The following is a 24,364-nucleotide window of genomic DNA, read 5'->3' as shown; positions in this document are numbered from 1 at the left end:
AGTTAAATCAGGGATTTCAAACACAGCAAAGGGACAGTCTAATCTGTCCCATGTCTAGACTTGGAGCAGAAACAACAAAAGGAGACCTGAAGTTATCTGTTTCCGAAGACAAAAGAAAGCAGTTCCCCTAGATGAACTATTTTCACAGTTCTGTCATAGTTCATAGAAATAAATGACATCATTTTCAAAGGCAAACATGGATGATATTTCTTGCTGTTAGAAATATTAACATGATTTCATGCAAAAAAAATGGAAGCAATTTATCCCATGATCTGCGTAGAAAACTGCAATGTTGTTATAGGCAACCAGTTGATACCAGCAGCTTTGCTATAAAAGCCAAGTTGCAACAATTCGTAAACAGCAGTCTTCAAACAATTGTGTGGAAAGTCAGATGAACATAACCAGTGACTAAAAAGCAGACTTACTTCACAAAATACCATCAGCACCAGTACACTGCCACTATTTTAGAACTGGGGAGACAGAATGTGCTGCAGTTTATGAGCCTTATCCTATATGAACTGCATTTTTCCAGAGTAGGAGTCTTTGACCTAAAAGCATTTTTAAGGACTTTGTCTCAAATACTAACAATTATAACCTGCTGTTGCTGAATTTGGGAGCCGGGATTGGTTGTAATTTCTGCAACTTTTTAAAGCTTGGAATATTTTTCTATCATGGTGAAATACCTATTAAGTTTTTCACCAATTTCTGTTTAGTCCTGGAACAGCAACCTTTTAACCCTCTGTAGTCCAGATAGTTTCCTGTAGCCTTCCTTTCTCTATCCATAAGGGTATTTTTTGAATCAGAAATTCAATGGCTGTCTACCTTTAATAAATGATGGTATGTCTCCGCTTCCTCCTGTCTATCTCCTTTTTTTCTGCATTGGAATACCTGTGAACTGTCTTAGAGCAGCTAAGCCAGGAGAAAGTAGTAATTTGCCAGCTCAATTTTTGTGCCACTCTTCCATTCCCACACCAGGGAACAGAATGCTGCTGCAGCTGTGTGACAGACTAACTGACTCACAGTCCAACTGCTGCTCGTTGTATTACATGACACCAAAAAGAGGTTGAGGGATGTTTGCAAACTTCCTAATTCCACACACTGCTTGAGGGTAAGGCAAGTTCTAATGACTGCCACCCTCTTGAACTCAGTCTAAGCCACAACTATTGCTAGGGAACACCAGAGACTTGCAGTCTCCACAGTCAGAAAAAGCAGCCACAAGTCTGAGTGGAAAACAAAAAGAGAGATGTTGGACAGGAAGCTTCCTGTAGAGATGCTCAGTGACAGACTCACTGTCTTCTACTTGGTCTGTGGGATGAGAATTTAATGGATGAGTTGAAGAGACTGGGCTATTTTTCATTAGATTTCCTGAATGAATCAAAACAGCTTCCTTAATAGAAACAGGGCTAAAGAGCATACCAAAAAGTCTGATCAACTCACTGAGGCAGTTCTGCTTCATTTCCAACAGCAAACAGGAAAAATCATGACCTGCTCTTCATAGATTGACACGTAATGTCAGAATTACATATTCAAAACCTACAATTTCCAAAGTGCCTGAACAGAATTCCCAACACCTGACACCTTAACAGGGCTTTCTGTAAAAGATAAAAGGATACCAGAATACATACTTGAAGGCACACATAGCTAACCCAAAAAGAAATTTTAAGTGATCAAGGCTTCAGAAAAAGTCTTTTACAATGCATTTTTATTTTCTTTCTGTTTTAGTCTTTTACCAAGCATTTAACACATTAAAGATAAAATGTTGACTTGATTAAAATAATAATTTCAAACTACATCTCGATAATATAAAATAAGCACACAGGTATCTTTGAATCACGTTAAGTATCACAACAGCTCCACCAGGACATACGACATATAAAGGAAACCTGAATAACTTTGGATATTAAGGTAGTATACATTAAACTTTGTAAGATTTTGCTCTCTAATTTCACACAAATCCAGTTCTTTTCACCTGAACTAGTTACTAGTAATGCAGACCCCATTACGTACAATTAAAGAAAACCTCTGTATTTGCTATTTGAGAGACCCACAGTAAGTGCAGGAATTACTTAGAATGTGAGGTATCACAATAACATATTTGTAGAATAGCACTGGATTTGGTTTGAGTCTGGTTGAATGTTGAATATAATGAGTACTCATATGCAGTCTGAAAGAATGTTTTTTAACAAACAAAGGATGTAAGATTAAAAAACCCACTGTTTTGAAAGATCAAAACCTGAACCAATTATAAAGATTTTTAATACTAAAATAGAACAATTAATTAATTGTGTAATCAACATAATCAAGACCAGTGTCTTTTCTTCAAGTTTAAGTGGCTCTTTAAGTATTAGTTAAAGTCTGCCCACTTTTTAGCACGGCTAGTAATTCTTCTAAATAATTATATTACACTTCTCTTTTTCAATAAGGCAATTTTAATTTCACAGAGTTATCTACTAAATACTGTCCACCAAGAGTCAATATTGGATGCAATATTGTTTAACTTCTCCACCAGTGACTTGGATGAAGGAGCAGATACCTTCTCAGCAAGTTCACTGATGACACAGAGGTGGGAGCAGTGGCCGATACCCCAGAGGGCCGTGTAGCCCTTCAGAAGGGCTTTGACATGGTGGAGAGGTGGGCAGAGAGGAACTGTCTGAAATTCAACAAAGGCAAATGCAGGGTCCTGCATTTGGGGAGGACTAACCCCAGCCACCAGCACAGGTTGGGAGCTGATCTGCTGGGAAGCAGCTCTGAGGGGAAGGACATGGGGTTCCTAGTGGACAGCAAGCTGCCTATGAGCCAGCAGTGTGTCCTGGTGGCCAAGAAGGCCAATGGTGTCCTGCAGTGCATCAGGAAAAGCATTGCCAGCAGGACAAAAGGGGTGATCCTGCCCCTTTACTCTGCCCAAGTAAAGCACATCTGGAGTGCTGTGTCCAGTTCTGGGCTCCTCAGAACAAGGGAGACATGAAGCTGCTGGAGAGGGTCCAGCACAGGGTGACAAACACGATGAGGGAATGTCTTTTAGGAGGAAAGACTGAAAGAATTGGGCTTGCTCAGCCTTGAGAAGAGATGACTGTGAGGGACCTTACTGTTTACAAGTATCTGAAGAGAGGGTGTTGGATGATGGATCCATGTTTGGTCATGCCTAGGAATCTTACAAGAGTCAACAGGCACAAACTGATGCACAGGAAGCTCCACCTGAACATGAGGAAGAGATTCTTTAACATGCAATGACCCAGCACTGGAACAGATATCCCAGAGAGGTTGTAGAATCTCCCTCATTAGGGATACTTAAGAACTGTCTGGACACAACCCTGTGCCACGTGCTCTGGGATGACCCTGCTTGAGCCGGGATGTTGAACCAGATGACCCCCTGTAGACCCTTCCAACTTGACCCATTCTGTGAATCTGTGAAATACAATTATACATTTCTACATGTTACAGTAATGCTGGGTTGAGGAAGAGCACTGCTAAAGATAGCTTTAAATATAATTCTTAAGCAAATTTACAAACTAAACTTCAAAAAAAACCTCTCACTTCCAGATGATTTTTTTTCCTATGAAAAACACGAGATTCCATACCTTGTTTTTGAAATAAACCTCAATTGGTAAAATGAAACCAGCATATCCAGATTCTTCAACTTTGTAGGGTGGGTCCTTGCACACTGAAACAGAAAAAATGGTATTTAACAAAAAAAAAAAAAATCTATAATTCATAAGCAAACCACATGAGTACATTTGTGACAATAGTTCAATGTGTTGTGTCACTGTTAAAAAACTGCACAAGCATAGTAGAATGTATCTGTGCGCAACTCAACCTGAATTTTGCAGGCAATTTTTTTTTGCCTGCATAAAACCTCCACTTCATGGATAGGAAATCTTTATCTCAAATTTGAAAACTTTTTATTGGGGAAGGGGGGGGGACACAACACAGCACTCCACCATATAGTGAAGAACATGAGGAAGGTAAACTATGGTATTATGTTTAAATAATATCCACGTTTTCCTTACAGGATTCAGACTTCTGTAACAATACAGTGCATATTATTAGCCATAATACAATCTTTTTCTTCAAGTTCCCAGTTTAATGCAAGGACTTTTAGCTACTTTGAGTTGCCACAGCAGATCTCTGAAGAAAGTGGCACTAGCTGTCAACTCCAGACAGTGACAAAAAGCACGTTGTTACAGAACTTGGAACAACAGCCATCTCTGCCTTGTCCTGTTTGATTGCATGGCAATCTCATTACAGAATTCAAGTCCATGTAACGCACTAGCACAAAGAAGAGGCTAAGTTTGAGAAACCATGCATCTAACTGCAGCATCAACTCAGATGCTTCCAAATGCTTCATTGCTATGTATGACAAATCATGTCTACGGCACTACCATCTCAGTGAAGGTTTCTCTACTGTAGATTGGTAGAACAATGCAATAAAGGTTGCAACAAAATGCAACAAAAGGTTGTTTTCCCCAGAAACATTTCCTCTGTCAACCTAGCTGACTGGAAAAAAGATTCAAACTACCAGATGAATCACAATTTGCTCAGATGTATACTCCTTTCAGAATTGCCTGGTATGTTGGGGTCAAAGAAAGCCTTGAGCTAAGGACATGGGAAAAATCCCCCTGGTGACGGTGACAGAAATCTCACCTGCAAGGCCCCATGGGAACTCTCTATGTTAATTAGACTAGAAATTTTATCTTTGGTTACTTTTTGGTGCAGTAATTTGCATATTCCTAAGCCTCTCTCCCAATTGGTTCCCTGCCCTCAGACTCTGCTGTTATCCTACCCTATATAAATTACTGTAAGCCCCTGGCCCTCACCTTTTTTTATGGTGTACCCCATACTGAGCTCAGTTTGCTGTTTGTTGTTTTACCTCTTAGTAAAGTTCTTCTTTTTCAGGTCATCAGATCATGCCTGCCCCATTTATTTCACCACCAAAGGGACTTTCGCTCCTGAAATCCCGTGGTGACACCCAGCCTTTCCTATCTGGGCTTGGGCTGTCACATTGGTAGTTTACAAAAAGAAAGTATTGCAATTAACTGTACAGGACCTGATTATCAAAATTACTCTTTTTAGCAAAGCACTGCAGATGAGCATTTAAAATCCTTTATCATCCCAAAAGATGATAAGGCCCCATAAAAACATGACATGTCCCATCAGATACACCCAGGAATATAAACACTCTTATGTTCCCAATAGTACAATCAGTAGTCCAGCTTTCAGAGGATATGCAGGCATGGTTAATCCCCAAGTAAACAAACACAGCAGAATTTCCTACTCCTACCTCCATTCTCCTCATTTGCTAGCATCAAACCCCTCAAGGGTTAGGGAGATTACAAGTCCATGCTCACTTGCTTCAGTTGGCTATTACTACCTTGTTCACTACATGCAGTTAACAAAATGGGAAAAGGAGGGGAAAAGAGCAAGAACAATCTCTTTTAAACACTGTTCTGCAACACTGTCCTCTTGAAGCCACAGAAGTTAATTTGTTTCCCCTAGCAGAAAAAAAAACAGAGGAGCTATAGTTTGTAAAATGGGATTTTAAAGGTTTTGAAAAAAAGCATTACAATGATTGGTCAAATCTAAGAGATGGTTTCAGATTAAGGTCTTCAGTTGGAAACTAGAAGAACCTCCCAGAAGTAGTATTTCACCTTAAACTGGCACATCTCCTAAGAAGACTTGGCAGCATTTGAAAAACAAATATAATAGTTCGAGTTAAACACAGAGGTGACATTAGTATGTATTGGCAATTTTTCAGTCAATGATAAAGGAGCCTTCCTGCTCCTCCTCTGCCTTTGGTAAACAACTTGAGGAGAAAGCCTTGGCAATATTTTTTCAATGGTCATGCACAGAAGATTGAAATCCACTTATACAAAAATGGGGAAAGACTACACAGCAGATACTTCATCAGATGGAAATGCAGAGGCTCAAGAAACACTGATTTCAGGCTATATATTTGTGATGTCACAAATATCACATCATCACAACTTCTTCCTGAACACTTAATTGATGCAGAAAACTTCATTAGCATAAATATTTTTCTTTGTCTTCCATTGTCATTAAGCTCTTCTTGCAGATTTACACAGTTTTTTGCCATTCTGAATAGTACCTTATCAAAGACTCATGATTCTTCAAAGGGTATGTAACAGCTCCCAATTTTGATAAAGCCTGGATAATGGGCTACAGTACAATCACCAGGAAACTACTTTGGGTGTCTTCCCAAACTGAAAGATGGGCTTTTTAACACAAGGAAAATTCTAGTCTTGTGAATGAAACCTTTCTGTAGAGAAATAGAAGTGACTGAGCAAAGCTCAGTGCTACTGTGTATTTGTTGAGTGCAGCTATTACATTTTTCTCACATTTTTCTGGAAGCCACCACTGAAAGAATGTACTAACAGAAACAGCATTTCTGTGCACTCTGAAACAGCACTCCCTGGGCTAAGGTCTTTTTGTTTTATTGAACTGTCATAAGGAATAACCAGGGCTGCAGTACATGTATGGTTTAGCCAAGGCAATAGGAAATCATCCTAGCAAGGGATGCTGAGCAGAGAAAAGAGATGTTGTAGCAATGGGAATCAAAGCAACACAGACCCCCTTATGCATCCAAAGGAGATCCCCTTATTGTAAAAATTGCACCCTTTTTATACCTTTAATCTCTGCCCAGCATAACTGAAACCAAACCAAGGCCTAACAAAACTTAACAGAAGAAGGGCACCCATTGGCTGGCCCAGCTGCAGTGCTGCTATCCATGCATTCTACCATCCAATCACCTTTCTGTTCATCTGCTGTCCACGCATCCCTCCAGCCAATCACAATCTCACTTCCAGCTGTCACTCAGCTGACTCTCCTCACTCCCGACTGCCTCTCACCCCTTAGCCGACTTCCAACCACCCAGTCTGCAGCTGTGCCTTCCCCATAGGGCCTTCTGGTGAGAATAAGCCTTAAACACTTTTGCAGTTACTAACCCATATTCCATGAAAAGAGGCAAGAGTTAAGCAAACCACAGGGAAAAAAAAAAAATCAAAACCAGACAGAAGAGGAGAAGAGAAGAGGGGAAAAAGCCCACACCTATAGTAGAAAAGGTAAAGAGAATCAAAAGCAAATTGCAAATATAGACCAACAGAACTCAACTAACAACAGAAACTAGGAAGGAGTGACTTTGGAAAAGGAAGCATCTGGAGATCCTAACAGATTTCCCAAAGCTTGCTAGGAAAAAAGGTGGCTATGCTAGAATAGGTACAGAAGAAGAAAACACTACCTTGTTACAATTTTCTCCTGATCCAGAGGGACAGAGGCATTTCAACTCTGACTACTCCTTTCCTTTAAAGTGGCACCTAAAATGCATTCAAGTGCCAGACCAACTATCCTGAACACCATTTACCACTAAGAATTATTATCATCACATTTCTTTTTCCTAAGGAAAAAGCTTGTATGAACACAATTTTCTCCTCTCTGCTGTATCTTTTGACTAAGTGGTCCCAATTCAAGGCAGTCTCTACAACAATTAAAGCCCTGAAGGTTCCCACAGATCCGGTAAAAAATTGGTGTCTGATAAGGCAGTTCCAGGGAACATCTTCACTGAGATGCAGGAAGAAGCTAGCAACAGCATACAGAATAACAAATCAATTAAAACAGTGTTTACTGTTACAAGAGTTGTAGGTCCAGGGGAAGAGAAGTAAAAAAAAAAAAAAAAAAAAATAAAAAAAAAATAAATAAAAAAAGCAAAATGATACATATTTCTTTAAGCACACTGGCCACAGAATAAAATGTGGAGGTTTTGTTGCCTGTGTAAGGCAAAATAATGAGTTTAGCTCTGTTGATCAGAGCACAGTGGGAATAACACCAACATTGTGCAGTCAATCCCTCTACACACTACTTAAATGTTGGACTCGATGATCCTTGTGGGTCCCTTGCAACTTGGAATATTCTGTGACTTCATGGTACTAACTTGCTACTGTATGTTTGTCAGAAGAATCATCTCTCTTCTCCCATAAAAGAAAATTTTAGTCTCAATGTATTTGCAAATACATTTGCTGAACAGATAACTATTTAGATCAACTAAAACAATTTTAGGTGCAATTTTGAAATAAAAATAGGAGCTCATGCAATGAAATCATACTGCTAAAGTCTGTCCCTTATGTTCACCATGTTTCATTGTACTGTGGGGTGAACACTGCTGTAACAAGTAATAACTCCTGATATGTTCAAGGCCACAGAATGGAAATTAGATCAAACAGGTCTCCAACTATAGCTAAAGCTATTGTCAAATGCTGCAAAGGAGTTTGAACACAGGTGAAACAAAATGACAAGTCAAGCTGTAAAAAGATAGAGGGAATAGGGGAAGGTGTAAAAGCTAGAGCAAGAAGGCTCAGGTCCTAGGACAAGAAGGTGGAATGACAGTTTTCCTTCATGCTGAAGAATAATACACATGTGTACACAAATACAAGTGCACAGGTGATAAATTCTAGTTTAGGTGTTCACCTTCAGTATACTGTCACTTTACCTCCGGTGACAGAGGATTATTCAGGCACTCAGCTGCAATGCTAGCTGTATTACAAACACTTCATGAACAGAAATAGCCAGAAATATACTGGTTATGCTGTTCCATTCATTTTGAGCTATCTTCCTATACAATCCAGTAATTCATAGATGATGGTAAGTTATTGAAATGTTCCTCAAAAAAAACCTGCCTTCCAGCAAGAAACTGCAAGGTATCAATGGGCATCAGTAACAACAAAATTATCACTACTACTACTACATGATTTTATGAACAAGGATTTCTTCTCTATAATGATTCAGTATCTGTTTAGCTTACATGGTCTAATCATACTATCAAGAGGCCTTGCAGAGGGACCTTGACAAATCAGAGGGCTGGGCAATCACCAACTGTATGAACTTTAACAAAGACAAGTGCCAGATTCTGCATCTGGGATGGGGCAACCCTGGATATGCAGAGACTCTGGGAAATGGGACACTGGAGAGGACTGCTGCAGAAAAAGACCTTCTCAAATCAGGATATTCCATGAATCTGTGACACTCATTCTACATGTAAGAAAGAAGTGAGAGTGCTCAGTTCTCATCCAGTGCATTCTACAACTGAATTATTTTGAAAATGCCTGCAGAATGAGTCACCCAAGATCACAGAAAGTCAGAACAAGCACTGATCCTGGCCCCTGTTCTATCAGGAGATTATGCCTTCTCTACAGCTCACATAAATTGCTTAAATAATTTATCTCGAATGTTTTATTTCTTTATTCCACAAGTGAAACACTACCTTTTCTTTTATAAATGCATTCCCATGTGTTGCATCAGACATTAACTGACACTGAAGGAACAGATGCAATCAAGCCATAATGCCACATTTTACCAACAGTGACTACACTGAAGCCTTTGGACATAATAGTAACAACAAAATTCTAGTTAAAGCTATTTTTCTTAAAGGCTTTAACATTAAATTAATTTGCCAGTTTAAGACTGTTGAACACTTCATAATTAATAGATTTTTTTCTTTATTAAAAATACAGTCAAAATGAACAAGTAAAGGCAGAAGTTCCATTTAAGCAAATTTCAACACAACAGGATGATGCAGAATAATGTCTGCAAGAATTCATACATATTTTATGCATCCTGCAGTATACTCCAAGTGGGTGTCTGTAAGAAGTGATGCCTTCTTAAAGAGAACCGGTTTAACCATAAGGTTTTTGTACTAGTATTTTATAGATACTTGCCCATTATTTGCTCACATTGGTCACACTGCGACCAACTTTTCCATCTATTCAACACCACCTTCCTTAAAAGAAGTCTCAAAACCAAGGACTGGCATTCATTTTCAGAGGAAGGCAGATTGTGGTACCAAATCCCTCCTGCAGCAATAACTCAGCTTTAAATATTCAGCTGAGATTTTTTTAAAAACTCTTTGACTCTGCTATTCTTCAGCTCACCTTGCTAGCTGGACAGGTCCAGTACTTGGATTCTTTAAAAAAAAAGTCAAACAGCCGGGAAGAGAATGGTTCTGTTATTTTCTTACTCCTGGCACACCTCAGCCAAACATAAAAAACAAATTCTAGGCAGGTTCAAACAGAAATTAGCAAAAAATTACTAAGATGAGTGTGTTTAAATGGTACATCCTAGACTCGGAATAAGGAGTGTCTATTTACTTTATACCTTATGCTGACATATACTTCATGAGAAAGATAAAACCCCAAGAGAAAGCACAGAAGGCACCAGAAGTTCTAAGACTAGTGTCTTGGGTTTTGTAAAGAACATGTTATTCTATTCCATCTGGGTGGAGCAGAATTGCTTATCTTTGCCCAAATGGGTCAGTGTCGCTTATCAGATGGTGGAGTGTTACTTATCTCTCTTCATTGTTCCACTACTCCCATGGGGATATCTTCTGCTAATGGACCATTAAAAGCTCACCAATGACATGACACATTACATTGTACTATTGTAAGATGCTCCACACAGGGAGGAGGAGCCAAACCATCTTAACCTAGATAAAAAGAAGCCACAGTCCCACTAGGTATTCCAGTTTTCTACCGGATCCCTGGAGGAAGACCGGACCCATCTCACCATTACTGGACCCTTTTTCTTCAATGGGACCATTTCTACTCCAACAGAACCACATCTGCCACTCCAGGAGGGCTTACTTTGGACTGCTTCCAACACCCTGACCAACAGGGTGTCAAGTTGTATTTCTGACTCTGTCAGGGTTTTCTAGGATTTCTTGTTTGTTTGCTTGCTTGCTTATTCTTCTGTACTACAACATTTGTATTTTTATATCCCTAATAAAGAACTGCTATACCTATTCCCAAAATCTTTGCCTGACAGCCTTTTAATTGCAAATTTATGATAATTTGGAAAAGGGGGGGGAGGGGCTTACATTTCAAGGGAGACTCCAACCTTCCCTGGAGGATACCTGTTTATCCAAACCAAGACAACTAGGCTCTCATCACTGCATTTAGAGATATATTACATTGCCTCCCTCACATCCAGAGTGACCAGACCCCCACCACTTCTACTAGCTGGATAGGATAGGAAGATACAACTTAATACCCTTAAATAAAGAGAACCCAAACAAAATTTTGGAGTCACATTTTCTGTACACACTGTCCATTCCCCAACCATTAAATAGCTCCTCCATCAACTGAGAACAATCCAATGCACAAGACAGGAGGGCAGGGAAGTCTCCAAATCTGTGGCTGAGTTTGGACTCAGCCACACCTAGGTTCCATCAGGAATTTAGAAGGCAAGGGGGTCGTCTCTGAACCTTGTGACTCAGCAGGAGGGTCCCACTGTTTTTTATACTTACTCTTTTCCATCTCTGGTCTCTGTATGAATCATTCTAAGCTGATTCTAATCCAATTTTGCTTTGTGTATTTCATCCACATAATAAGTAATAGAGTCAAACTTGCCATTGAACTTTTTGAATCACAAATTTATACTAAACCTGCTTTTGCTAATACTTTTGACAGTGATTTTTTAAGCAACCTAAACCATTAATTTTTAAGTCACTGTTACATCTGAGCAAGCTCTGCTTTCCTGAGGAGGGCTGAATGCTTGCCTGCCCAGGAAGGAAGTAGTGAATAAATTCCTTGTTTAGGTCTGTTCATATGAACAGCTTTTGCTTAACCTATTAAACTGTCTTAGTCACAACCCACAAGTTTCTCACTTTTATCCTTCCAACTGTCTCCCTTATTCCACTGTGGGGAAGTGAATAGGCTGTTGGGTGGTGCTTAGATGCCAGCTGAGGATAAATCACAATATTATCCCTCCAGGACTTCCAGCAGAAGGACTGTTTTCCTGATACAGAAAGATCCTCAAACAGCTGCAAAGTTCCAAAGTCCAGTGCACATCACAGATGGTGCAGAAGCCCTTTCTCTTGACTAAAGGACACAAAGTTGTCATTTGTATTCTGCACTGCACACACAAGCAAAAGTCCTTACTGAACCGTTTAGAAGTTACTGGAAATGTCTAGGATCATGCACAGTTTATGCCTGCCATCCTTCTGCCTGCTCCCTTCTGTTTCCTCTGAACAAGACAGGAATGAGAAAGATGGGAAAAGAATAAAAACAAGTACTTTTAAACTAAAGTTATTCCTACATTTCCTGCTTCTCTAGATGTTATTTTTTCAAGACAACTGTAATTTTTCAATACAGTTTTTACAATTTTTTTAAAATTACTTAAAATGTTAGATTACTTAAAATGTTTAAAAATATACCTATGTCTCAGGTATCAGTGAAGTAAGGCACTTCCAGAAAGCACCTGGTCCAAAAGTCTTTCTTAGATGAGCTCAACATTAAAGCAAAAGAAAAGCTCTTGAACAACTGAACTGCAGCTAAAGCTGCCTGGATAATAACATAATAAACCGAACAATTATGTTTGACAGAAAACACATTAGGTATAACATTAAAAACTCAGACAAATGCCAATTTGCCCTGTAGATACCACTAGTATTTTAAAAGTAATAAAAAAATTCCAGTAATTGTGCACTAGTACAGTCTCATATTTGTGTATGGGACTGGGATTTTCTTTTTTGCTTAGAAAAACAGGTTTCACAATTGCAGGATTTGAAGTAATTCTTTCTGCGTTATTAATTATATACCTCTTCTTCCCATTAAAGACTTTGCACAGAGACTATTTTTGTCTTAACCTCCAGAAACTTAACACAATAAATCTTATTCTCTATTTTAACTTCATTATTCTATGCAAAGATCAAACTGGGAATAAGCATTTCAGAGCCAACAAAGTCAGTCTGTATAGCAGTGATGCCATAACTGTCAAAATTTTGGGGTTAATCAGGTTTCACAAGCAAGCCAACACTAATTTTTTTTTTTCCATCACATCTCCATCCTTCATGGTTATTTTACTTGATTCAATGCAGAATGAGTAAGGCTGGAAGGGGCCACAAGGGACGTTCTGGGAGGGACTACAAGGTCAAATCTCTCTCTCAAGCAGGGATATCCTAGAACACATGGCACCAGACAGTTCTTGAGTATCTCCAGTGAGGGAGACTGCACAACCTCTCCAGACCAGCTCCAGCAGCTCTGTGTCTCTCTGGTCCTGAGGACCCAGAACAGGACACAGTGCTCCAGATGTGCCTCACCAGGGATGAGTAGAGGGGCAGGATCACCCCCCCCGTCCTGCTGGCAATGCTCTTCCCGATGCACCCCAAGACACCATTGACCTTTTTGGCCATAAGGCCACACTGCTGGCTCATGGGCAGCTTGCTGTCTACCAGGAACCTCAGGTCCTTCTCCTCAGAGCTGCTTCCCAGCAGATCAGCCCCCAGCCTGTGTTGGTGGCTGGGGTTATTCCTCCCCAAGTGCAGGACTCTGCAATTTCTTTTGCTGAATTTCAGACAGTTCTTTGCTCTTCAGATGTAATATACCGAAAAAATCAATTTTGCTTGTATCGTGTACCCGATTACCTTCCTGAAGCTGTTCAGAGTAAGTATACAAAAGATCATGAACACTAGTCTACCTCTCAATTATTTTAGCAATTGAAGAGTGGGACAAAGAACAGGAAATGAAAAATATCTCTTCAAACAAATTTTATTCATACTATTCACTAACAAATGGAAAAATACAAAAAAGTAGGTTAACTTAAGTAAAACACAGAAGTATTAATATGATACAAGCTTAAACTATCAAAGGATGTTGCTAAGGCTAGAACAATTATTTGTGGTTAACAGCGTGTTTACACGAATCTGCCTGTTTTTTCTGCCTGTCACCTAGCATTACTTGTTTAACAGTACAAAGCTCTGCAATCAAAAATACCCTGAAATGGAGAGACTTGTAGATTGTGTGCAAACATGTTTACAATTAATATGATGTAAATCTATGCTTCAGGCATAAACTGCATTTAAGAGCTGTGTTTGCATACAGGTGATGAAAATGTTGTATACTCTGGCATGCATGTAATTATGGCAATTACACTAGATATTTGAGGGAAGAAAACAGCCGTGTGAGGAAAAGGAAGTGGCAAATAAAATTACAACTGTCTTCAACCAGAAATAATTAAAGTTGCAATGCTGTTTCTAACCACTGAAGCATGCCTATAGCTTTATTCTTCTGCTTAAGAGAGGCAGAATAGAACAAACTATTTCAACTGGAAGGGACCTACAATAATCATCTAGTCCAACTGCCTGAACACTTCAGGACATAGCTCACATATGTTAAGGACACTGTCCAAATGCCTCTTAAAGACTAACAGCTTGAGGCATTGACCACCTTTCTAATAAGCATGCTTCACTATATTTGATTGTCCTTATATTAAAAAATGCTTCTGAATGTCCAGTCTGAAGCTGCCCTGGCAGAGCTTTGAACCACTCACACAAATCCCATCACTGGATCCCAGGGAGAAGAGATCAGCACATCCCTCTCCACATCCCCTCCTCAGGAAGCTATTCAGGGCAATAAGATCACCCACCCCTCAGACTCGACTAAACTAGACAAATGCAGACTCCTCAGCCACTCCTCATGGGACATTCTTTCCAGCCCTTTCACCAGCCTTTTTTTCCCTTCCTCTGGACACATTCAAGGACCTTCCTACCCTTCTCAACCTCTGGAGCCAGCACAGCACACAGGACTCAGGGCAAAGCCGCACCACGGCTGATTCCAGCAGGATGATCCCAATCTGGTGCTGCCGTGTCTGATGCAGCCCGGAATGGGGTTTGCCCTCCTGGCTGCCCAGGTACACGCTGCTGACTCACCCTGAGCTGCTGCTGGGAGCTGACCACGGCTTCCAGCTCATCCTATTTGTTTCTCACACTCTATGCGTTGATGTACAAGCGTTTCAGATACACTGAAAGATATATAGATATAGATATAAACACACTGAAAGGTACAATATATTAATTCACAAAAGCTAGCCACTGATACATTTCTTCTCAAGCTTTGAGCCCTACATTCTACACAGCTGACAAACTCCCCTTTGCTCACAAAATGGAAACGGAAGGGAAAGAAATTGAGATCGGGCCATAAAGGCAGAAGACCTTGAAAGTAACACTGAATAATTGGTTTTGCTGTAGGCCAATTCCAGCATGAAGTGAACAACTAGGTTTTTTTTAAAAATCTTTACCTTAAAAATTAATGTATTAATGAAAATTAACTAATAAATTTAGTTTGCACTAATAATCTGATAGAAATCTGTAAAACAAAAGAAACAAAGTGACCAAGCTGTCCAAATAGACTTTAATAGAACATAGTTACAGATTTTTCTTATACATAAAAGCCATTCATCATGCAGTACTTCAAGTTTGCTCTTTAGAAAATATTAGGAAAAAAGTGGACAAAATTGTATTTGCAAATTGGTCTTTTTTCTTTTAAAAAATGCCACAAAATTAATTGGAAAGCTATTGATGGAAACATTTAGCAAGGTTTTAATCATTTATATGCTACAGAATAAACAATTTCCTCTGTAATCCCTAGCTGTACTTGTTTCTGAGAAAAGCAACACAGCATTATTTCCAATTTTCCAGTCAGTGACATTTTTCCAATTTCACTGTTGAGTTGCAAGCATTCAGTAATAAGGGAATAGTTTTGATTATAATTCTGGAGGAACACTTTTGGGGGTCATAACTATTTTAGTCATGCAGACCTTTAAAAAATAAGTGAAGTGCTTCCTAATAACATTGGCATGGGCAAACTGCTAACTTTTTTTTTTTTACCAAATACCCCAATCTTTGTTCAGACAGCACTATCACACCAAAAATTCTTCTAGAATCACTGGCAAAGCTAAGTTTTGGGTTTGTGAAGAATACTCCAGTGGAAACACTAAACTTCTTGCTCTTTGCAATGTACTTATCTTGCTTTGTATGCCTCTGGCACATTTTCTGCATATAACGTACTGATTTAATAACAGCTTGAAAAACAGAGAGTAGAAATAATTCAGTGTAAACATCTTGAACAAAAATTAGAGTGCATACCACCAGTCAGACATACAGGAAACAAGTAATCCTAAGCCACCATAGTCTCATTAGTGGTCATGATTCGAAAAAGACTGCAGAGGAGCAGAAAGTTTTACACTTTTCTTCAGTTTTGATAAAGGGAATGTAATGATTCACCTTGGGTGAAGAAAGGCAATTCAAACCTGCAAAATGGTGTGTGTGACAATTTCAATCTAAAAAATATCCTCCATTTAACATTCATTTATAATTCTTTCTGGAATTAGAGTAGATATCATCTAGAGGACATTAAATTATATAAAATGGATATTAGCATTTTATGCTAGCATATAGTTTGCTTTCAAAGGAGTCATGCTCCCAACTTTTTTATATAAAAGCACATTTTCTTGCTTGGAGACAATTTATCCAAAGCATTATTTCCCATAGTAAGTGGATTTATTGACAATAGTTAACTGCACAAGATGGGTTTTCAAAATCTGGCAAATTTAATTCCAGAGGTTGCTTGCCTCTCTTATTTTCTTATTTTATGGTTTCTTTTGGTTTGTTGGGTTGTGTTTTTTTTGTTGGTTTTTTTTTGGGGGGGCGGGGGGGAGGGGGGTTGTGGTTTTGTTTTGTTGCTGTTGTTGTTTTGGGGGGTTTTTTTGTTGGTTTTTTTTTTTGGGGGGGGGGGGTGGTTTTTGTTTTTCCCCCAGCAAACTGGGGGTATATTATCTCATTACCTGACACTGTAATTGGAGGACTGACCCTGATAAATGGCCCAAAGTTATAACTGTATTAAAAACTTGTGACCATGGTCCATCTTGGGTGTAGCCCCCCGAGAGGCTTTTGACTGTGCAAGGTGTACCTACTGAAGGCCTTAAATAAACACCCGCTTCTATTCTCTTAATCTTGTCTAGCCTCTGTTTTAGGTACCCACTTAAAGGCAACAGCTGTACTAGCTTGAAAGCAAACCAGAGAGAGATTCCAAGTCAGAACTACAATATAACGGGAAAAAATAAAATAAATGCAAAAAACACTGGCTTAACCTGACAGAGTTAGGATACTATCTGACATCCTGTTGGTCAGAGTGATGGCAGCAGTCCAATTAAATGATGGTTTCAATCCTGTTGAAGTGATAGATGTGGTTGAAGCAGTGATCCTGTAGAAGGGTTTGATCTTTCTCTGAAAGTCAAGTAGTAGTTATGGAGCTCTCATCTTTATTTCAGTGAATAAGGCTGCCTGTGGTGTTCCAAACCTCAGATTATACCCAGGTAGGAATGCTTGGTTCCTCCCCTTGGGTGGAGCATCTCACAGTGGGTTGATGTAATTTTTGAGTCATGCAGTGAGTTGATGGCCCATTAACAAAAGATAGCCGCTGGTGGGAATTATCAGGGATGTGTCATGGAGGAGATAAGGAACACTGCCCACCAGATTTTAACACTTTATGGAAATGGTGATAGAATAGGTACTTTTGGTTACATCTTACATTGTAACCTAAGACAGTGGTTCTTTTTGGTTTGTTTTTTTTTTTTTTTTCACTAGCAATTGCCCTAGGAAGTTGTGTAAATACATACAACTTAGATTTTGTTCCCAGTCTGATCTTCACAGATTTGAGAAAAGAACACCACTAAGCACAGTGTGCATGCAATTTATTGTTAAGAAACTAAAAGGATGTGTGTCTGTGTTCCCCCAATCCCAGCAAAACTCCAAGCAGGCTTCCCCACTCATTTTTCTGTATGTTTTCAGAAGATTAAGTCTTTCCACCAGCTAAGTGTTTTAAAAATACCATGATATATCAAAGCTAGGTGATAGTTTTTAAATTCATGATGTTCCTACAAATTTAATTTCAAAAAGGTAGGCACAAAACTCAACAGACATCAGCCACAAGTTTGACTGTCACATTTTTGGAGCATCTGTCTGTCTTTGACTTTCTTTAAACTGCCTTTCAAACTAGAACTCCAAACCTAGACAACATAACAGAAAAATTGCCTCCTAAAACACCATCCCTCCCCCTCCTTTTTCTCTTGTGACATGATATTCTACTGCCATTTACCATGACTTCCCCTGCAGGTAGGCAACACACAAGCCTTTGGACACTTCTGGAGATTTCAAAGAGATGGCAGACAGCAAAGACCTAAATCCAAGGACAGCAATCTGTAAGTGCAGTTACCAAAATTCATATGATTGGCAAAGTACAACTCCTGGCTAAAAAGCACACATAAAAAGCACACTTTCAAAGCAAGTGGAAGAGGAAGATTCCATAGACAGCAGCAGAAAAGTCTCACTTGGTGCAGAAGCTGGACAAGCAGCATCTCAAGCTGCAAGCTCCGGGTTTGGGTGTGCAGGCACTGGAAAGGCTTCCTCTTTGCAGGTGCTGCTCTTGCCCACCCACCCATTTAAGGGAACACTCTGTATCTTCTACATACGCACATATACCCTAATACTTATCCTCTAAAGAAGACCTCATAGCAAGTGAGGCTGAACCTCTGCCATCACACATCTTCCCTGCAGCAGCAGCAACAATCAGTAGCCCACACTCAGCCTGAACCCAACACTCAGGATCGCCTCCTTGCTCCACACCACCCAGATGAACTTGTGTTCCCCAGTTGCTTCCCTGCCACTAGTCGTTATAGGGGCTAGTTCTGAATAGCCTGTTACCTGAGGAATTGAACATAACAACAAAATAACCCTTTTCCTTAAGTAAGAAGACCAGTGTCAGAAAAATGCCCATCCACAGCCTCATGCTGAGTGCGCAATGAAGAACCTGCTCACAAGCAGAATCCAACATACTATAAAGAAAACAATAAAACTGAGGCTGAAGACTCTCTGATGCATTTCATTAGGAAAACCTGAAGCAAACCCAGTAACATGCCAGTAAGAGCCCCACATCTGAAAAGTGCTTTGGAGAACCTTGAGGTGGAGTGAAGTGAGAAGGCTTTAGTTCTAGCATAAAACTTCCACATCCATCTCCAGGAACTGACTGCTGTTAGCAGCAGAACTTCAGTCATGTGCTTCAGAAACTAAAAACACTTCCATGGCTGTTTGCCATGCCATTTTAGACAGACTGAGATTACAGGAAATGCTGAAGGAGATGGAATAAATCAGTCACACAGTTGTCACCTGTAAAAATGCCTAAACAAGCTTACTGCAAGTCTTGAGATGAGAAACATATAGATCTCTGCTACTTAAAAATTATTTGCTTTTAAGAGTCCTCTAAACCAAACCTTGCTAATATAAGTAAAACTAGGACTAAGCTACGAAAAGCAATCAAAGGACAGGTATTAAAAACACACATAGCAAATTAACTATTTTTACAATATTTCACCACTGTCTTCCAAAATGTCCTGGAGTTAGTTACTTTATGAAGAATATTTACTTATGTAAACAAAAGACAGCATGACAAAAGACAATTAAGCTGTATAATGCTCCACATAGAAGTAGCAATGAAATATTCTTCATTTTCCTCATCTGTTTACATGCCTCTGAGGACAGCACAAAGGATCAAACCACCAACTGCTTAAGGATAGGTTTTGGAGAAAGGACAAAACATCATCTTTTCCTTGCACTTTGTTTTAGTAAAGAGCAAAACTAAAGACAGATTGAAATTAATATTGAGCCATTTTGAATTTTTTCTTTCACAAGCAATCACAAACAGACTTTCTTAAGCTTTCCCACAGACAGAGCAAGCTGAAGTATTTAAGACATCCAAGACAAGAGTGAAAATAGCAGGGATAGCCACTTTACAAGAAGTGGTACACACCAGGAGAGAACTGCCCAGTAATAAAAAAACAAAGCTAAGTCGGTCTTAAAACAAGGCTAAAAGTTGAATGCAGGGTCAAGACAGTATAACCAGCTCCTACTTGAAGACTTCAGAACCAGTAAAAATATCAAAGTGGACTGGAGAAGTAGCACATAGACATAATGTACTGCAGAAAAAAAAAAATCTTTGTGAAACAGAATGAATACAGAACACTCACATCAGCAATCTAATTTTATTTATTGAACAGGCAGAGTGTTTTGACTTTCATAATTCTTAATTAAGTATTTTTCAATATGAGTGGTAGTTACAACATTTATTAATGACTGAATGTAAGACAGGTACCCTACTGAGAAAAAAACCTTGCTAAAAGAGAATTATGTTATGTTCCAGCTGAGCATAATAAAGACAACCAGCTGATTTAACAACTTCCTACATTTAACAAGATAATAACAAATGGTAATCAATGTAGAGAGAAACATATAATAATAAAAGACCTGCATATTAACTGCAATTCCATTTTAAGGAGACTTAACACTTAGTCTTCTTTATGTTCATAAGTAGGTTATCTCAGTAAACTGGATGACTGGCTATTTCAGTTAAATATGTATCTGCTTTTTTACAGTGTAACAATTATTCTGGGCAACAGAATTGCTGTAATACTCATGAGATGTTAATTTACCCTCATCTTTTAAAAGATTAGAGCATAAAATCAGGAAAAGCTGAGAAACCTCAAAGGAAGTATTAAAAAGCATAAATTGCAACACCACTGAGAAGATCTAAACTAAATCTGTGACACTCTTTACTCAAGTAACAAAAATAGGATGCACAGTCATGCTTAAAAATGTCACTGACACAGCCTTAACATACATACAAAACACTATTTAAGACAGGTAAGACATGCCTTTCACAAACAGATGAGAATCATTTACCTCAATTTTTAGTCTGAACTCTCATCAAAAGATTCTCACAACACTTCCCAACAATAAGGATGAATTACTGTAACTTCAGAAGACATCAGTTACCTAAGGAGGACACTGAAAAATATGTCCTGGCAAATATTCCCTTGGAATTGCCCATTCTTTAAACCACCTAACCTCCATTTGCTGTCATATCTGTACAGAAAAACACAACACCTGAGTGTTTCAAACATGTAATTACTTTAAGAGACACAGTAAAGCTCATACAAATACATACAGTAGCTATAGAAAATATAGAAAAGTGCAACAATATGGTAAAGAAAATGCCAGTGGAATTATGTCACTTTCTGAAAGTGGCATGTTACCAGCTTTAGCATCTAATTTCAGTCACATCTTAAAAAAAGATGCCTCACAGCAGCAATCCTGCAAAAGTAGTGGTCTGTGGCACTAAACCCACTGCATCTCAGACTTATGACATCCCAGAATGGACTCACAGACTTCAACATATAGTGGCAGTAAGCAAGCGTTCTACTTCACAGGATAATTTTGAAGCCTCTAGCCAAGAGGTGTATAGCACATCTGTACTGGCTCAGGCTGGGATAGAGTTAGATTTCTTCAAAGTCTTACCATAAGCAGATTCTTGTTACCCAGTCTCAGTTATCATGCTGGAAGCCAACACACCAATTTTTATGTGAACCTACAAGCTACAGCTTGTGAAAGTGCTTAAGCTCTAGTCTATGTATTTTCTACAAAAAAATGTGTTTGCTAAGTTAAAGTGATCTATCTCCGTTGTAATTTTAATGTAAATATTGTAACTATTGAACTATGCAATTTTCACCTTTGTACCCTAACTGCATTTACAGTAGAGAACTTGCCAGGAAACCCCCAAGGTTCATCTGCCAGTGACCTAAGCATTTGGCAGAGACTTTGGAGTATGGCTTCAACATCATTAATTAAATGAGTAAGTTCCATGGAACTAAAAAAGAAAAAAACCCTGGCCTTACATAAGTATACTGACTTGCACTAAGCGCTTTCTTTGGTTTATTTCTGCTCTTCTCCTTTATCATCCTCCAATCAGCTGTCCTCTCAGAAAACTAGGTAGGTATGAACAAGAATCCATACATCTGTCACTGCTCTTTCCTGCATGAACAACCCAAAAAAATACAGCTATGACTGTCATAGGTGTTCATATAACCATAATTCTACACCAAACATTTGGCAGCTGCCCATATTTTTAGCCTTTGAAACCATACATAATTGTGTAGGGAACGTGATGCCTGGACTGCAAGTCAATCCATTCAACTCCTCCAAGGATACTAAATTGGCATTAAGATCTTCAATTAGAGATTTTAAAAAAAAATTTGGTTTGTCTCTTGTATCTTCTTCCAGAGTTACCCCAAAATGTCGGAAGTAATTGTCTTATAAATACATGTTATTTTCAACACTCTTGGTCCCTCAGCTTGAGGATAGGAGTTTAAGGGGCATGGAATAACTTCATGCTGATTGTCTGTTCCAGATCAAAGGCAGTGACTAAAACCAGTGTTCTTTGGGAGCATAGCGTAAAAGCTTCTCTCATATCCCACTTCCTCCCCTGGAAACAATTTCTTTTAGCAAGTAAAGGAGACAGGAGTTGCTTATTACATATTTCTAAACAAACTTCCTGGATTTTTTTACTTTAATGCTCTAAACTAGGACAGCTCATTCATTTCCTATTGTCTGCTTCCAGAAGGTCCAAAGAAGGATCCTTTTCACCACACTTTTTAATGAGAATATGATTTTTAAAAAATGATGGAGTTGGTTATTGTTTGACACCCATCAGAAAATTGAGAAATAATTCAAATTAAGGCTTACGTCTAGGAATCAGTTACCAAACTAACCTTGAATACTATGCTTCTAATTATTCACTTGGAAGAAACATGGATATGGAGTTACCAGCAATTCTTTCTACTTCCCAACTCTCATTCTCTTTGATTGTGATCGTTCTTACCTTTTGAAGTTCTTGCTTTGTTCACTTCCCTCTAAATGTTGTCAATATTGGCATATTTTGAAAGTGTGATGTGTTCAAACTGACATACCCTATAAAAAGAGTTCATTTATCCTCTTACTCCTAGCAAACATTACCAGGCTACATCAGAAAGCAAAGGCAGAAGAACAAACTGTGTATGAACTTTTGTTTTCCATTCCTTATCATCCCAAGAGCAGAAATTCAGAAGAACAGGATTCAACATCTACTCTTCTGCCTCAGAAGGGGTCAGCAAAATGACTAGAAGGAGATTAGTCAGTTCATCTTTCCCTAGATCTGCTAGGGCCCATGCTGAGAAATATAACATTAGTAGAAAGCAGCATGATTTTTCAGAAGTTACAGAAAAATGGAAAAGCTACTGTCTTAGTCTTGAAAGTTTCCCACAAGGTAACAGACCCGCAATACTGTTTCCTTCATCACCTTGTAAGACGTTGGCTACAAAATGGGAACAACAGAAAAAAACAAAAGAAGGCATACCACTAAAGATTAACTGCCTCACAAGAAGATGGAAGGTTTGACTAAGACTGAAAAGCAGTTCTCAGAACAGCCCTTACTTCATCAAGATTTAGTATGGGGTGTGGCCTGTGTGCCTTGACTATCTTCACCTGTTCCCAAGGCTTCTCTCCAGGGTATTTTTTAGTTTCTGGGAGAAGGATGAGCCTCCCACATTTCTGAGGATTTAGCAAGTGTTGATGTGTATCCAGGCTGATGAGTCAGGAAGAGGGACAGTGGAAAAGGCCAGTATCAACCTCTGTGTTGCCTGTCCTACACTAGTGGCACTAATTTGTGTCCGCCCTCCTTTCCACAAGATAGTAGTTTTCATAAAATATGGGAAAAAATTAACATCCTCAAGACTCTCACTGCTTTCAGAGGGGTATGTAAAAGTGAGAAAAAAGCCTTGGTTTCTAAAGGAAAGCAGTACAGCCTACATGTTTCTTATTGCCATCCCTGCTGGCTGAGATTCACTTATGCATTGTTTACAGTACAACCTAAGTTTTAATTCTGCTCCCACCGAGTTTGATTGCCTGGCTGTGTGCTCTTTGCTTACAGTAAAAAATCCTTCAACAAAGCATTTGTATTCTGATCATCTTGTGAATTACACTGTTTTTTCTCCTCATGTTCTATAAAATACAGTTTTCCCACAAGAGTCCCTAATATGGACCATCTGTATCAGGATGAAATTCCCAGAGGCTAGTAGCATATTCAACTTGTGAGAGTCTCCTCGGCACCTATACATTTTTCCATGGTTAAGTCAGCTGTTGGAGTAAACTACATATTAAGAATACATTTAACCCCCCAGAACGTGAGCCACAGCAATTACTAGTACCTCTGATTTTTTAAGAAGTTTACTCATTCAGTTTTGTCATCAGTAATATGACCAACATTTAAAGTCAGGCTTACAGAAGTTTGAAATACAAAGTTTCACTCAAAAGAAATTAAGAACCTTCTTTAGGGAAACTCCATGGAATTATTTCCTCCCCCAGTGAAAATATGCTGCTTTACTGAATTTGTTAAAATTTTCAGTGTATTTTATTTTCTTCAACACAGTGTCTTAAGTCTACAGTACCACAGACACTTAAGAATGTTCAACCACTTCAAGATAAACAGGAATCTAGTTTACATATGGATGTCTGACCAAGGAAACTAGTATTTATTGGCACCAACTTTCAGAAGCTTTGGGTGGGGGCAAGGGAATGGGAAACACCTTTTCTTTCTGATCTGCAAAATCAGTGGCAGAATCATGAACAGACAGACACCAGGGACTGCTGAATAGCTAGACATGG

At 38.9% G+C, this 24,364-nt stretch overlaps 1 protein-coding gene across 3 annotated transcripts in view; it reads right to left on the bottom strand.

Moving 5' to 3' along the window:
- MLLT3 (MLLT3 super elongation complex subunit) overlaps window positions 1-24,364 on the bottom strand; it is a 141,530-nt gene that overhangs the window by 75,982 nt on the left and 41,184 nt on the right. For all 3 annotated transcript variants that reach the window (XM_066180787.1, XM_066180788.1, XM_066180789.1), the window contains exon 3: window positions 3,579-3,661. In XM_066180787.1, coding sequence (XP_066036884.1) covers window positions 3,579-3,661 — 83 coding nt within the window. The remainder of the gene's footprint in view (window positions 1-3,578; window positions 3,662-24,364) is intronic.

This window comes from Chamaea fasciata, unplaced genomic scaffold (genome assembly GCF_029207755.1).
Source record: "Chamaea fasciata isolate MVZ Bird 193981 ecotype frontalis unplaced genomic scaffold, bChaFas1.0.hap1 SCAF_4, whole genome shotgun sequence".
Lineage (NCBI taxonomy): Eukaryota > Metazoa > Chordata > Aves > Passeriformes > Sylviidae > Chamaea > Chamaea fasciata.
The sequence above is the reverse complement of the archived record's forward strand: the minus strand, read 5'-3'. Positions and strand labels throughout refer to the sequence as shown.